Source organism: Chiloscyllium plagiosum, chromosome 36 (genome assembly GCF_004010195.1).
Source record: "Chiloscyllium plagiosum isolate BGI_BamShark_2017 chromosome 36, ASM401019v2, whole genome shotgun sequence".
Taxonomy (NCBI): Eukaryota; Metazoa; Chordata; class Chondrichthyes; order Orectolobiformes; family Hemiscylliidae; genus Chiloscyllium; species Chiloscyllium plagiosum.
The window spans coordinates 33,200,849-33,217,991 of NC_057745.1; the positions used below are offsets into that span (position 1 = coordinate 33,200,849).

The 17,143-nt window shown below is 43.0% G+C and overlaps 1 protein-coding gene across 1 annotated transcript in view; it reads right to left on the minus strand.

The window, feature by feature from the left end:
- The window catches only part of fah (fumarylacetoacetate hydrolase (fumarylacetoacetase)), a 56,474-nt gene that overhangs the window by 28,589 nt on the left and 10,742 nt on the right, over positions 1–17,143 (minus strand). The window contains exons 3-7 of the mRNA XM_043677625.1: positions 11,893–12,014; positions 10,111–10,160; positions 6,254–6,344; positions 3,614–3,711; positions 2,055–2,107 (exon numbers count right to left, since the gene is read on the minus strand). Of these exons, the coding sequence (XP_043533560.1) occupies positions 2,055–2,107; positions 3,614–3,711; positions 6,254–6,344; positions 10,111–10,160; positions 11,893–12,014 (414 nt within the window). The remainder of the gene's footprint in view (positions 1–2,054; positions 2,108–3,613; positions 3,712–6,253; positions 6,345–10,110; positions 10,161–11,892; positions 12,015–17,143) is intronic.

The window sequence follows — 17,143 nt, forward strand, 5'->3', positions numbered from 1 at the left end:
AGGTGAATTGGCCATGCTAAATTGCCCGTAGTGTTAGGTAAGGGGTAAATGTATGGGTGGGTTACGCTTCGGCGGGTCGGTGTGGACTTGTTGGGCCGAAGGGCCTGTTTCCACACTGTAATGTAATCTAATCTAACCCTCTGTGTAAATTTTTTCCCCTCTCACCTTAAATCATTTTATAAACCTCTATAAGATCACCCCTCAGCCTCTGACGCTCTGGGAAAAAAGCCTCAACCTATTCAGCTTCTCCCTACAACACAAATCCTAAAATCACAGCAATAGCCTTCCTCAGTATCACACTGGTTGGGGGTAGGGGGCTGGATTAGAAAACCAAATCACTGAAGAGGTATCAAACCTTAGACCTTCTGTCTCCCAGGTCTGACCATTGGGTTCAGAGGAGCCATATCCCTTCCAATTAATTTGAGGTTGTCCAATCTTCAAAGTCAGGTATCAAACCTTACTGGAAATAATATACTTTCTCATATTAATCTGGAAATCCTGGTTAAAGGGATGGCAGAGTCTAGGGATGAGCTGTTCTCCGAACTGTATTGGCAAACATTCTAAACAACTTTGTGGCTAATTGCTGGTAATTTATTTTAGAACCTTTGATTTGGCCCCTTAGTGACCGGAAAGGTCAGACAGCACAGTGCTCACTATCCTACAACAGGAAAGGTTAGTGTGCACGATAGACGCTTTACCCCTTTATATCTGAAAATAAAGCAGTGTAGGACACTGATTCGCAGAGTAGACCCAGTTCTTTCTGTTTAACTTGTGGAGGCGGCAAATGATAGCTGCCCACACTGAGATCTGCTCCACTGTAATCACACAAGGTGGGTCTTGGGCATATGACACTGTCGCCATTTCTCTGCCCTTTGCACCCAGACATTGGTGCAGGCAATGGGTGAAAATTGTTATCATTGACTTGTATTCCTTGTATTGACTTGTCTCTGAGAGAACACCATTAGACTCTGCCCATTGCGAAACATGCAGATGGATTGGGAACACATTGCCATATGGAACTGGGTCCCAAGTCACACACCATTCTGACTTGGGCATACTGTCACTATCTGTTCATTATCACCGCATCAAAATCCTGGAAATCCCTTCTTTACAGCATCATGAATGAATGGACACCATATCGACCACAGCTCACTCACCACCACCTCAAGGGGCAGTTATAGATGAGGAACAAATGCTGGTTATTTAGACTTGAACTAGAACAGAAATGCTTAGTTTCATGTCAATCATGTCCAGAGCCCACACTATTGTAAATGATTTGGACTTATTAACAGATATCAATTGTATCAATACCTTTGTCTTACTCTGTATTAATCAGTTTGCCTAGATTAGGAGAATGTATGGTAGTTTACAGTAACATTCATTTGACGTAAGTCATAGATTCTCCCTTTTAAATAAACATGATAAACTCTAATAGTGCACTATTTACATAGACTCTGTAGACTGTAGAAGTGCACTGTTTAGATATACTGTGTAGACTCTGTAAGCTGGAGTATAGGAGAGATGGTGGTGTGGTGGTAATGTCACTGGACTACTAATCCAGAGGTGTAGGTTAATGCTGTGGGGACAAGGTGCAAATCCCATATGGTAGCTAGATAAGTGATGTCCAATTGTGCCACCATTAGAACAGTAAGATCCATCCCATTCCTCAAGGTAGTTGCTAGACAGGAAAACACAGGGTAAACTCTTTAACTCATAGACTGTACTGGAGAACTGTTTAAACTTGGTTTGCTTCGTTATGTGCTGAGTAAATAGATCGTCCTTGGTGTAATATCAACCATTGTGAATCCTGCCATAAGACCCACCCTGTGTTCATGTTTTCTCATTAACCTGTTCAGCGAAATTGTTACACAGTTCTAAAGCACTTGAACCTGTGACCTCTTGACTCAGAAGTGGGGACACTGTTACAAGTCCCACAACTGCCTTCCCCGGATATTCAATTTATTGGTTGAAATATTGGTGTGAACAGACACTGATAACTATAAGGCTTCGTAGTGATGTGTAACCCAAGTTTAAACAAAATAAAATAAACATACCATTTCCAGCTCAAAGTCTAGAAGTTTGCTGGGTCCAAACACAGGCGGTTTCGCTGTAATGAGAATGTTTGTAGCAATCAGTTGAACATTTAAGATTATGGAAGACCAAGAATTTGGTTAAGAGGGGAAAATAGAGTATGTTAGTAAATGTGTAAGCAACATAAAATTGGACTGTAAAAGTTTCTATTGGTATTCAGAAAGAAGAAGATCATGGATGAAAAGGTAGGTTCCTTTTAGTCCAAAATGTGAGAATCAATAACAGAAAACAAATACATGACACAGAAATTAAACAACTGCCTTGTATTTGTCTTCATGGAAGAAGACACATAACTTTCCCTAAGTGCTGAGGAGCCACAAGTCCAGTGAGAAGGAGTCTGGAGAAAGATGAAAAATCCCCAGAGACCAACAGATCTGTTGACTGGGAGTGTTGCAGGTACTACCCTCACCTGAGACTTAGGATCAGTGCTGGATCCAGGGCCACAGGGAATGATAGTAATGGGGATCTGGTGGGGAGCTTCCAACATCATAATCATTCCAACACCAAGACTGCCTATTTTAGCCAAAGTAACAGCACCTCAGATTCCACTCCCGATTCAGTTCATCTCCTGCTGAAATCCTAACCCATAAGCTAACTGTAGAGATGCCTATTCCAATGTTGACCTGGCTCATTTCCTACCTTTTACACTGCGATAAACCTGAACTCACCCAAACCTCTGCTGCCTGTATGCTAACCCACACCATGCCATTCACCCATTCCACCTGCTTAGACATATTGTATCTCTGAATAGCAACACCTCAACTTTAATTTTCTTAGAATGGTTTTCAACTCCTGCTTTGTTTCCTATGACTGTAACCTCCTCTTGTCTTACAACCCTTCAATATCTTTGCAATCCTCCCATTCTGGTCTTGTGAGCCTCTGCAGTTTTCAATATTGTTGGCTGTACCTTTAGGTTATCAAGATCCTAACCTCTGGATCCCAGGCCACACATCCTCTCCTTGTTTAAGAAATTCCTTAAAACTTACTTCTTTGACAAAACATTTGGTCAACTGATTTACAATCACCTAATGCTAATTTTGTTTGAAACATTCCTGTGAAATGCCTAGGATGTTTTATTACACAAAAGATCCTAATTGAATACAATGTATTGTTGCATACATACCCAAATAAAGAATTTTACTAAGGGCATGATCCCTTCGAAGAAATGTCACCTCCTCACCAACTGCTTACAATCGTTGTAATGGATTTGATTAAATGGTGTCAGTCAGCCACTGTCACTATCTCACATGCTCCTGAGCTGCTGCAGAGCTTACAGGAAAATCAATAGGATAATATCATTCAGATCTCAAAACTATGACATCAACAGAGTTTCAATCTCTTCAGTAACATTAATGCATTACAGCTTTTGAATGGAATTTTTCTGATGTCAGTATTTTGAAGAATTATTGGGGAATAAACAATTTCTACACAATTTGTTTAGACTAACATTTTGAACTTCAAACTATTTCTCACCATTCAGCATTTAAGTCAGCCAAGTAATTCCACACGGCCTCATACTTACCTTCATCTGAGTTTGTCTGTCCCATGGGCCTTCTGATGGGGGTCCCAGACACAACGACAGATGACGCACGGCCATTGTAAGCAACAGGTAAGTGCAACCTAGGAGTGGTACATAGAAATATAGTTTAAACTCTGCAAGACTTTATTTTGCGTCCATGGATGTTGCTCTATTAATCTTAACTAATCTCTGGCATGTGTATGTCCTGAATAAGATGGGTCCCTCACAAGTTGATTTATGTTGGAGAGGTTGCTCAGCTCAACTGGAAAAACAGCCAATAGCAAATTTTGACTGGTCTCAGTTGGTTTCACCCAGAGGTAACTGGTCCAGCTAGTTCCTATTGTGTGGCTACGCCAGCTCACTGTGCTGTGTAAGGCTGCTGCCTGCGATGAAGATTGGTGTCATCATTTAAAATAGATTACACTCCAGGGTCTGCTTGGTCAAGTGGGGGGGGTGGGGGAAACCACATTAAACAAATAGAGAAGACTGAAGAAACTCAGCAAGTCTGGCAGTATCTGTCGAGAGAAATGCAGTTAACATTTTGAGTCCAGTATGACCCTTCTTCAGAGGAAAACCACTTATTGATTTAACCCAAAGCTATTTTTGTTGTTAACAAGATATAGTGTGTTGCACGTTAATGGTTAGTTACAGGCTATAGTGATTTCATGACAGAGACTTTGATGAGAACTAGATGTTAGGTCTCATTTCTTTGAGATCATGAGCTGTTTGCTCTCAAGTCCATATAGAGCCATATGGCATGGAAACAGACCCTTCGGAACAACTTGTCTATGCTGATCAGGTTTCCCAAACTAAACTAGTCCCACTTGCCTGTGTTTGGCTCATTTCTCTCTAAACCTTTCCTATTCATATATCCATCCAAATGTCTTTTAAATGCTGGAACTGTACCTGCATCTACGACTCCCTCTGGCAGTTCAATGCAAATATGCACCATCCTCAGTGTGAATGTTGTCCTGCAGGTCCCTTTTAAATCTTTCCCCTTTCATCTTAAACCTATACCCTCTAGTTTTAAATTATCTCATTATAGTAGGTAATGCTTAATGTACACCTCACAATGAATCCCTTCAGACCAATGTGCAACAGCTTCAACTGGATCCATGAGGAATGACTGTAACTGTGCTGAAAGCCTAGTTGGAACTCCCAACATTTTCAGTTGACACTGGTATTTGATCCCCCAGACTTTAACTAGAAACAACTGACTTGTTAATTGGCTCGACTGAAACTAGTAATCTTATCTGCTGGGTGCAATGGATCGAGTTGATACACTGAGCGATTTAACTGCAGCATCTTCACTCCTGTGGATGTCTTTTCCATGTGCATATCTCTCTGGGTGAATAACATTCTCATATTAGCCTGAAATTTGCCATTTGTTTACTAAAGTCTGTGTCCCCATGTCCAATTTTCTTCTTGTAGTTTGAGCTACATTTCCAGAAGTATCTCATCTTATTACTTTATAAATCTTTACCAGAATACCTTCCATCTTCTCCTTCCATGGTCAATATCACAAATTTCTTCAGCTTCTCTTTCTAAATTCTTGATCATTTCTGAATTGCCTTCATTATTGGGCATAACACTGGACACAAATAGACCAAGGTTCTTAACTACGTATCTCAATCATTAGAACATAACAGTTGAGGCTAATTTTATTTTCTATCAAGGATAAACACCCCAATCCACGTCAACTCCTTGGGCAACATGGTGATTTGTTAATTAGAAATAATCTATCCATCTTTATACATTTCAATTAGAAGCTTTTAATACCAGATTTTTATGAAGCCAAGTCTCACTATTGGCCATTGATGGGATTCAAACTCATGTCCACAGAGCATGAGTCTGGAATACTGGATTCAGTGCATTAGTTCAGGAACAATTCCATTGTGCCACTGCTTCCCCCTACAGTCAGTTGTTGGGATTCACATTAGCACAGGCATCAAAGAGGCATCACAGGCTGCCACGGATAAGACTCGGGAGCTGACTGACCACTGACACCCAACACTGACACTGAAACATCCCAGAGTTAGCAATCGAAAATCCAGCTTTTGTGTGAATATGGAATTGCCAACACTGTAGGAATATCCTGGAATCTCCAAGATTGAAAATTAATCTTGAGGATATTGCTGAGAAAAATCAGAGGTTTTTAGAAGTAATGTATACCTCTCATCCTTTGAAAACCTTTTTGTGAATTTGTTCCACAAACAATTATGTTTGGGGATGGCAGGTCTTCAGGAATACGTCTGACCAGACTTGGCAACCTTTACTTGGAAACCTTCAACCAGGCACCAGAGTCCCCCAAATAGCCACAGCAGAGCTTTTTTATTATTCATCTGGGGTATGTGAGTGTCATCATTTATTGCCATCCCTAGTTGCCATTGAGAAGGTGAGGGTGAGTTGCTTTCTTGAATCAATGTGCTGTACGTAGACCCACGATGCCATTACGGTGAGAATTCCAGGAGTTTGACCCAGCAACAGTGAAGGAATGGCAAGATATTTCCAAGTCAGAATGGTGAAGAACTTGGAGGAGAACTTGCAGGTGCTGGTGTTCCCATATGTCTACTGCCCTTATCCTTCTACTTCGAAGTGCCTGTGGATTTGGACCCACGGGAGGATTACAGAATCATCACTCACCAGTTAGGCATGAGAGCATTGTCCTTTCCTCGAAACATGATTCCAACATTTGTTGCATGATGAAGGGATGAATAAAAATCTGTGTAATCCCCTGAAAATAAAACATATTAGCAAAATACAAAACAACTGTCCACTTAATTTAGTTGATATTTTACTTCTCTGTTGGTCTTTGATTAACAGTGCATAAAAAAAAACCTCTATTTCCTTCCCACAAGCTGCACACTGCTATGTTAGGAGCAAAATAGCCTGGAACCCTGCCCTACCTTGCTTGACTGACGGTTCAGGGCACATTCATCTGCTCTCTGCTGCCCCTCACTGGACAACATGAAAAGCAATTTCCAATCCTACATATGCTCCAGAGAAACAAAAGGCTGACAATAGCCCAGAGGGTCTACATGATTCCAACAGCAACCGTCATGAAAAATATCTGAAGTGTTGAGTTTGTCAAATTAGTGGCATTAACGTTAATAAGACACAACCTGACCAGTAATACCTTGTGTGGGAGAGCATGGAGACATGTCTCTAGGGGCAACAAGTTGGTGGGGGGTGCAGAACATTGTCTTTCGCAAAGATGTGCTCTAGGCTGAGGTGAGGGCAATAGAAGGTCAGAGGAGTGGGTACAAGGAGCTGCTGGGATGATGAACAAGGCCTGGGAAAGACGGTGTCCTGCTTTAGTGGGTCCAGACTCAGGCAGCACTGCCACTCATTCTCAATGACCTTGCAAACATGGTTGCAGAGGGCATTCCATTCCAGATGAGATTCCAGTTCTCGAGAGCCGGTTTACACAGAGTGGGACCGATGTCCATGTGGCTATTGATTTGGCAACCAAATCCATTCTGGGTGATGTTGCCCACCTGATGGAGACTTGGGGAGTCTTGGTGTCGTTCAGTGTGTTCTCACTTGGCCACATACCCTCCCATTCAGGGTTAGACTCACTAGAATCATAGAAACCCTACTGTGTGGAAACAGGCCATTCAGCCCAACCGTCTGAACACCTAAACCCATTCCCCTACCCAATTACTCTACATTTCCCCTGACTAATGCACCTAACCTACACATCCCTAAATACTATGGGCAGTTCAGCATGTTCACCTAACCTGCACATCTTTGGATTGTGGGAGGAAACCGGAGCACCCGGATGAAACCCAAATAGACACGGGGAGAATGTGCAAACTCCACACAGATTGTCACCTGAGGCAGGAATTGAGCCTGGGTCCCTGGTGCTGTGAGGCAGCAGTGCTAACCACTGAGCCACCGTGACACCCAGTAGGAACATCAAGCGTCACTAAGGATCAGAATCCCCACAGGTCCCCAAACCAGGACCCAGGAACATCTGAGCACAAGGTGACCAACAATCTCATCATAAATAGCAGCAAACAGGTTCGGTGGTGAGCCTTATCAGCAGCAAGCACAGGACAGAAAGACTCTGTGATTGGACAGGAGCAAATAGTGAGGGAGTTCCTGCTAACTTTGAGTTAGTCAGCAAATGTGGAGTAAAGAAAACTTGTTATTATTAAGAAAACGGATTTCGAGCAAATTAATGTGAAACCTCTAGCTTTCGGCTGATATGGTCTGAGGCTAGTTTCTGGGGAACGTTTAATGGATGCACCAGTAATGAACACTGTCAAACTTATTAAGGCTAAATCGGAGATGCAGTAACAATAGTAACAAACTGTTCAAAATCTTCCAGTTTTGCAATGGAAATTAATAAATCATGACCTCACCAATCTGCAGAAGGTATGTTTAAGGTGATGGCATTTTATATTTAGAAGTGTGTCAGTTACTTTGGGGAAAAAAACTTTTGTTACTCACTTAAGCCTGTTGTGTTGTACTAATGTAAATACTGGAGTGCCTAGGAATTCTCGAGGGCCAAAGGGCCTGTACTGCGCTGTATTCTTCTATGTTCTATGTTCTATGTTTAAGCCTGTTGTGTTGTACTAATGTAAATACTGGAGTGCCTAGGAATTCTAAGGTTTTCCTTGTGTGTTGTAGTTTCAAATTTAATAGAGTGGTGGTGATTATCGAAGATATTTCTGAATTCTTCTAATTCTGCTTCTGTGAGAGCCGTAATGTATCACATACCAACAAAGTGCAGATGGCAATGTTACCATATGACTGTATCATCTGATAAGTGGGTTAGTGAGAATGAAAAGGGACCCCCTGGAAATCAAACTGTGCCCCATTTCCAGCATCTGCAGTATTTTGCCCTCCTGTTATTTTCCTGTATGTCTTGCAATTATTAAGTATGACTGGTTACAATTTAAAATAAGAAAATACTTATCATTCAGTGACAACTTTTTTTTTGTTATCAAAGCTAATTGTGCAGACAAAAATAGCACATTCTTGCATGCGAATGGGTTGATTCTAATTCCCTGGAAGCTTTTTTGCCATTTTTGAAATTTGAAGTGAAACCAGGAATTGCAATCATAGAATATGCCACGACTAGTTCAAGACGTAATCATTGAACATGGGATTATTATTTATGCTCCTTGTTGTGACGTACAAATCTGTTACGAGCTGTTGCTGCCTGGACACTACATCAGGCCAAGTTAAAGGAGTAGAGCAGGTTGCACAGTGCGAACAATTAAGTTGTGTGTAATTGTCTGATGAAGTCTTGGTTGTCCAGTGTATGATACAAAACTGTGTTTTCAATGGACTTTATAAATAGAGGCATAGAGCATAAAGAAGAGGATTTGCTAACAGAAACAAAGTGCTTGAGAAGTTCAGCAAATCTGGCTTCATCTGCTAAAAAGGAAAATGAAGGAACGTTTTGAGTCCAATTATGACTGCGTTTGAACTGGTTTTGCTCAACCAGTATAAAAAGTTTGATAGAAAGTGAGGGCTGCAGATGCTGGAGATCAGAGCTGGAAATGTGTTGCTGGAAAAGCGCAGCAGGTCAGGCAGCATCCAGGGAACAGGAGAATCGACGTTTCGGGCATAAGCCCTTCTTCAGGAAAGTTTGATACCATAGTGACTATGGTTCCTGATTCAGGGCACCTGTAGGATATGAAGAGGAAGATTAAATATGAGGGGGGAGGTCAATAAGGGGCCCTGGTACAGGGAAAGAATAAAAGCCCATGATTTCTCTCTCGATGAGCTATTACTGTAATGGGTGGAACAGTAGGTCAGCAGTTAGTAGGGGAAGTGGGTCTGGGTGGGATGCAGTTTGGAGGGTCAACATAGACTCGATGAGCCGAATGGCCTGCTTCCACACTGTAGGAATTCTAATATGATGTATAATGTAAGAAGTTTCTGTGTGCGGCAGAATGAGGGGGAGGGGATGTTTAAACATCCCTGTTTAAAAGAATGTGGTGAGAACAGTAGAGTGATAAGGAATTCTACAATTACCTTTCCAATGTGCAGTGTTCCCAAGGTTCAAATCTTTTAGATGTGCTTGTTGTTGGTCAGTTACTGCATTGGGCAGAAACATTGAACTTGAGGCATCAGGAGTCTATATGTTCCAGTGACACTGGGCAAGGCAGAGAGTGACTCTGCTGTTACCCTGTCTCCAGCCTATCAACTGAGGCTCCATGCTGGGACTGCTGGGTTGATGAGACCACAGGCTTTGGGAATTCTCAGATTAGGCCCATTAAGATAACCTTGAAGGTAATGCTTCCTCAAGATCTACTTTCATGATATTGTGGCCGAGTTAGAGGAGGAAAACAATCCCACCTGGTGGAAACTTCAAGGGGCTGGTTGGGACAGGCTGAAAGAGTCATTCTTTTTCCCTGCATTTCTGTAAGTTTCAGTTCAGGAAAATTCATTACATGGGATTTAGAACATTGGCCATTTGACCTATCAGAGACTAAATAGATCTCCTCTCTGTCAGTTGAAATGTATTTCTAGATTTAACATACCGATCTGCGCAGGGAGATGCATGGTGGCTGAAGCCTGGGGTACAAATGCTCTGTAAAACAATAAAGCAAACGTTTGTATATACACATACGTAGACCCAATGAGAGCAAGAGGTGACATGAAAGGCTTTGTTTTTACACAAAGCCTCTAACTCTTCAATCAAGGTCAGAATTCATCATCAATCCCATTTCAATTCCTGCATTTAAATAATACGTGGAACAGTACAGCACAGTACAGGCCCTTTGGCCCTCGATGTTGTGCCAGCCTTTTATCCTACTCTAAGATTACACTAACCTACATACCCTTCATTGTACTAACTTCCATCCAAGAGTGACTTAAATGATCCTAATGTATCTGACTCTACTACCACTGCTGGCAGTGCATTCCACACCCCCACCACTCTCTGTGTAAAGAACCTATCTCTGGCATCTCCCCTAAACCTTCCTCCAATCACCTTAAAATTATGCCCCATAATGCTGCTTTCTCCCATCCTCTGTCCCAGGGTTTGCTGGTGCAGGGCAGAGAAGAAAAGTATAGTGGGACTTGGGGCTTTCATGGATTTGTGTTTCATTTCTATTTCTAGAGGTTTCTTAAGAGAGTGTGGAGACCCCATCCCTCAGGAACAGACAGCAGTGTTCAAATGACATGGTAACAAGGAGAGTGTAGTCTCCTGGATACAGTAACACCATCAAGATATGAGATGTGTGGTCAGCCACCGAGGAATGGGGAATCTGAGGGGAAGGCAGACAGAAACCTGACGGAGGCTTGAAGTGATGTATTTCTCTCCCAAGTCAAAAACCTTTCCAAGGAGATTTCACACCCAAGAGAGCACTGGGATCACTACTGACCTAAATACTAATCAACGGTTAATTGTACGAACTTTGGATAGGGCATATCTTGGTAGCAGCTTCACCCATGTTCAAACATTGTATTTCTTTCAGAAGTTGCAGATTATTAGATTACATTACAGTGTGGAAACAGGTCCTTCAGCCCAACAAGTCCACACCGACCCGCCGAAGCGTAACCCACCCATACCCCTACATTTATCCCTTGCCTAACACTACGGGCAATTTAGCATGGCCAATTCACCTGACATGCACATCTTTGGACTGTGGGAGGAAACCGGAGCACCTGGAGGAAACCCACGCAGACACGGGGAGAACATGCAAACTCCACACAGTCAGTCGCCTGAGGCGGGAATTGAACCCGGGTCTCTGGCGCTGTGAGGCAGCAGTGCTAACCACTGTGCCACCGTGCCGCCCACCATATGGGGCATATTGTGACCCTTCTGTATTTCTGCAATCTCCTACAGTATTATAACCATCCAAAACTTCAGCCCTCTTCCAATTCTGGCCTCTCCGGCATTACTGCTCCACCATTCGTGAACATGCCTTCATTTGTGCGGGTCCTCAGCTCCAGAAATTGCTCCTTAAGTATTTCCATTTCTCTTTTATCCTTTAAGGCACACCTTAAAATCTACCTCTTTGACCAAGGTTTGGGTCACTTGCCCTGAAGTGGCTCAGTGTAAACTGTTGTGTGATAATGTTCCTTTGATGCTTTGCCCTGTTAAAGACACTATCTAAATGGAGCTTGTTGTTGTAAGGAGTTATGCAGAAAATGCAGAATTTGTTATTTGGACCCAGAGCAACCGACCAACCAGCCCCTGGACACTCAACACACATCAGGCACCCAGCATTCATCCAAGCACACAAGATTTAAAAGATTAATTTTAACAGCATTCAGTAAAAACTTATTGTGGCCAGGTCGAGGTAATGATTCCTTACCTTTGCCTCAGTTCTTTGTTATCCCGCAGTGTTGCTTCACCAGCCGACAGGAGCTGCTGCAGAAAAGCTCGAGCTTCCCTCCAGGCTTCATGGCCAAGAGCCATGAAAGAGTTAAGGGTCGGCTGCAACACAGACATAGACAACGTTTGACAGCCATTGGTTTCTTACAAGTGCAGGAATATAATACAGGCGTGGTGGGCAAACAGTCTCCTTCTCTAGCAGATCATCCCATGTTTCTAACTCATTATCATTGCTGGTAACTAAGTCACTGGAAATGTTCTGATGTACAGAAGAAATCTCCACACATTTGCAATCATTTGGGAGATTTGGTAGACCTTTAGACTGTATTTATATTGTTGGGTGTGCACCATTGCAAGTCAGGTTGAGACCATGCGCTGGGTTTTTAGAAGTGCGTGTGGTCCCTCAGATTGAGCGTAGCCCTTGCTCATAGCAGGAAACTGCACAAAGAACAAAGAACAGAGAACATTACAGCACAGGAACAGGCCCTTCGGCTCCCCAAGCCTGCACCGATCCAGGTCCTCTACCTAAACCTACTGCCTATTTTCTAAGGATCTGTATCCCTTTGCTCCCTGCCCATTCATGTATCTGTCTAGATACATCATAAATGACACTATCGTGCCCATCTCTACCACCTCCACTGGCAACGCGTTCCAGGCCCCCACCACCCTCTGCGTAAAGAACTTTTGACGCATATCTCCCTTAAACCTTTCCCCTCTCACTTTGAACTCATGACCCCTAATAATTGAATCCCCTACTCTGGTGAAAAAGCTCCTTGCTATCTATCCACCCTGTCTATACCTCTCATGATTTTGTAGACCTCAATCAGGTCCCCCCTCAACCTCTGTGACTCTCTCTGTATGTCAATTTTCTCCAGGACTTTTCCATTTACTGTATAGTTTGCTCTTGATTAGAATCTTCCAAATGCATCACTTCACATTTGCCTGGATTGAACTCCATCTGCCATTTCTCTGGCCAACTCTCCAAACTATCTGTATTCTGCTATATTCTCTGACAGTGTGCTCAGTGGTTAGCACTGCTACCTCACAGCACCAGGGTCCCAGGTTCAATTCCAGCCTTGGGCAACTGTCTGTGTGGAGTTTGCACATTCTCCCCGTGTCTGCGTGGGTTTCCTCTGGGTGCTCCGTTTTCCTCCCATAGTCCAAAGATGTGCAGGTTAAGTGAATTGGCCATGCTAAATTGTCTGTAGTGTTAGGAGCATTAGTCAGAGGGAAATGGGTCTGGGTGGGTTACTCTTCAGAGAGTTGGTGAGGACTGGTTGGGCCGAAGGGCCTGTTTCCACACCGTAGGGAATCTAATCTAATCTTCACTATCTGCAACTTCGCCAATCTTAGTGTCATCTGCAAACTTGCTCATCGGGCAACTGATACCTTCCTCCAAATCATTTATGTATATCACAAACAACAGTGGTCCCAGCATGATCCCTGTGGCACACCATTGGTCACAGGTCTCCTTCCACCACTACTCTCCATCCCCAGTTCTCTATCCATTTAGCTAGAACACCGTGGACCCCAAGTGACTTCACCTTCTCCATCAGCCTACCATGGGGAACCTTATCAAAAGCCTTACTAAGGTCCATGTGTATGGCATATACAGCCTTTTTCCCATCAATCAATTTTGTCACCTCCTCAAAGAATTCTATTAGGTTTGTTAGACATGCCCTTCCCTGCACAAAACCATGCTGCCCATTACTGATAAGCCCATTTTCTTCCAAATGAGAATAGATCCTATCCCTCAGTATCTTCTCCAGCAGCTTTCCTACCACTGACATCAGGCTCACTGGTCTATAATTACCTGGAGTATTCCTGCTTAAACAAGAGGACAACATTAGCAATTCTCTAGCTCTCCGGGAACTCATCCTTGTTCAAGGATGCTGAAAAGGTATCTGTTAAAGCCCCAGCTATTCCCTCTCTCACTTCCCTCAGTAACCTGGGGTAGATCCCATCCAGACCTGGGGACTTGTCTACCTTAATGCCTTTTAGAATACCCAAGTCTTCCGCCCTCCTTATGCTAACTTGACCTAGAGTACTCAAAGATCTATTCCTAACTTCAACATCCTCCATTTCCCTCTCCTCGGTGAATACCAATGTAAAGTATTTGTTAAGAATCTGATCTATTTTCTCTGACTCCACGCATAACTTCCCTCCTTTGTCCTTGAGTGGGCCAACCCTTTCTCTAGTTGCCCTCTTGTTCCTTATATATGAATAAAAGGCTTTAGAATTTTCCTTAACACTGTTTGCTAAAGATATCTCATGACCCTTTTTAACCCTCTTAATTCCTTGTTTCAGATTGGTCCTACATTCCCAGTATTCTTCCAAAGCTTTGTCTGTCCTCAGTCGCCCAAACCTTATGCATGCTTCCTTTTCCCTCTTAGCTAGTCTCACAATTTCACTGGTCATCCATGGTTGCCTAACCTTGCCATTCCTATCCCTCATTTTCATAGAAGCATGTCTGCCCTGCACTCTAATCAACCTCTCTTTAAAAGCCTCACACATAACAAATGTGGATTTTCCTTCAAACAGCTACTCCCAATCACATTCCCCAGCTCCTGCTGAACTTTGCTATAGTTGGCCTTCCCCCAGTTCAGCACTCTTTCTTTAAGACCACTCACATCTTTGTCCATGAGTATTCTAAAATTAATGGACAAGTGCACCTGGAGTCTTTTAATGCTGGGAGCTTGCAGCTACCACACAGCCCTGCCTGACTGTGGTCAGCCACACCGTGTGGTGTGTTGCCTGGCCAGTGCCAGGGGGCAGGACATCTCCGACCAGCTTGAAAGGATATTGGAGCGGGAGGGAGAGGATCCAGTTATTGTGGTCTACGTTGGCACAAACAACATAGGCAAGGCTAGGAAGGAGGACTTGTTTGGGAAGTATGAAGCACTAGGAAGGAAATTGAAGAACAGGTCTTCGAGGATCATAATCTCTGGATTACTGCCTGAGCCATGTGCTGATTGACATAGGGATAAGAAAATTAGGGAAGTAAACATGTGGCTGAGAGATTGGTGCGGGGAAAGAGGGATTCCATTTCATGGGACATTGGCATCAGTTTTGGAACCGGAGGAATCTGTACCAACAGGACAGTCTCCACCTGAACCGATCTGGAACCAGTGTTCTGGCTAAAAAGATAAATAATCTGGTGAGTCGGGGGGAGGGAATGAGAAAGCAACAGGGAGTATGGAGTCAACTAGAAAGATAAGCAGCAGGTTAGCATGTGTGCAGGGTTTAAGTTCGAAGCAGACTAGGAATGAAGAAAAGAGGAAGGATACCTTAGGACATATCACTAGAGGCGATGGAAATCCTGAGGATATGAAAATTAACATCAAGGTGCTTTACTTGAATGCTCGTAGTATTTGTAACAAAGTAGATGAATTAACAGCACAAATCATTGTGAATTATTATAATGTGTTAGGCATCACAGAAACATGGTTACAGGGGGTTCAGGACTGGCAATTAATCATCCAAGGATTTACAACTTATTGAAAAGACAGGGAGGTGGGCAGAGGGGGCAGGGTTGCCTTGTTAGTTAGGAATGAAATGAAATGAAATCTATGGCTCTGAATGACATAGGGTCAGATGATGTGGAGTCCGTGTGGGTGGAGTTGAGGAACTACAATGCCAAAAAAGCCATACAGAGTTGCGTACAGATCTCCCAGCAGTGATCAGGACCAAGGGGCGCAAGATGAACCAGGAAATAGATAGGCATGTCAGAAAGGCAAGGTCATGGTGATCATGGGGAACTTCAATATGCAAATGGACTGGGTGAATAATATTGCCGGTGGATCCAAAGAAAAGGAATTCATGAAATGCTTACAGGATGGCTTTTTGGAACAGCTTGTGATGGAGCCCACAAGGAAGCAGGCTATGCTGGACATAGTGCTATGTAATGAGCCAGACTTTATAAAAGATCTTAAAGTAAGGGAACACTTAGGAGGCAGCGATCATAATATGGTAGAGTTCAGTCTGCAGTTTGAAATAGAGAAGGCAAAATCAGATGTAATGGCGTTACAGTTAAATAAAGGTAATTACAAGGGCATGAGAGGAACTGACGAAAATCGACTGGAAGCAGAGCCTTGTGGGGAAGACAGCACTGCAACAATGAGTTTCTGGGTATAATCAAGGACACAGTACAGAGGTTCATCCCAAAGAAAAGAAATATTATCCGGGGGAGGATTAGACAGCCATGGCTGACAAAGGAAGTCATGAAATATATCATAGAAAAAGAGAGAGCCGATAAGGTGGCCAAGAGCACTGTGAAATCAGAAGATTGGGCAGACTACAAAAACAAACAGAGGATAACAAAGAGAGAAGGAAGGAGAGGATCAAATATGAAGGTGAGCTAGCCAGTAATATTAGAAATGATAGTAAAAGTTTCTTTCAATATAAAAGAAACAAATGAGAGGCAAAAGTAGAAATTGGGCCACTCCAAATTGATGCAGGAAGGCTAGTGATGGGAGATAAGGAAATAGCTGAAGAACATAATAAGTACTTTGCGTCAGTCTTTACAGTGGAAGACATGGGTAATATCTCAACAATTAAGGACAGTCAAGGGGCAGAGTTGAGTATGGTATCACCCTCACCTTAACCTCCTTCCACCTATTGCATTCCCAATGCCCCTCCCCCAAGTCCCTCCTCCCTACCTTTTATCTTAGCCTGCTGGACACACTTTCCTCATTCCTGAAGAAGGGCTTATGCCCGAAACGTCGATTCTCCTGTTCCTTGGATGCTGCCTGACCTGCTGCGCTTTTCCAGCAACACATTTTCAGCTATGGTAGCCATTACAAAACAGGAAGTGCTAGAAAAGCTAAAAGGTCTAAAAATTGATAAATCTCCTGGCCTGGATGGGCTACATCCTAGAGTTCTGAGGGAGGTGGCTGAAGAAATAGTGGAGGTGTTGGTTGGAATCTTTCAAAAATCACTGGAGTCAGGGAAAATCCCAGATGATTGGAAAAATCGCTGTTGTAACCCCCTTGTTCAAGAAAGGATCAAGACAAAAGATGGAAAATTATAGGCCGATTAGCCTAACCTCGGTTGTAGGTAAAATTCTAGAATCCATCGTTAAGGATGAGATTTCTAAATTCTTGGAAGTGCAGAGTTGGATTAGAACAAGTCAGCATGGATTTAGTAAGGGGAGATCATGCCTGACAAACCTGTTAGAATTCTTTGAAGTGGTAATAAGTAGGTTAGACCAGGGAAACCCACTGGATGTTATC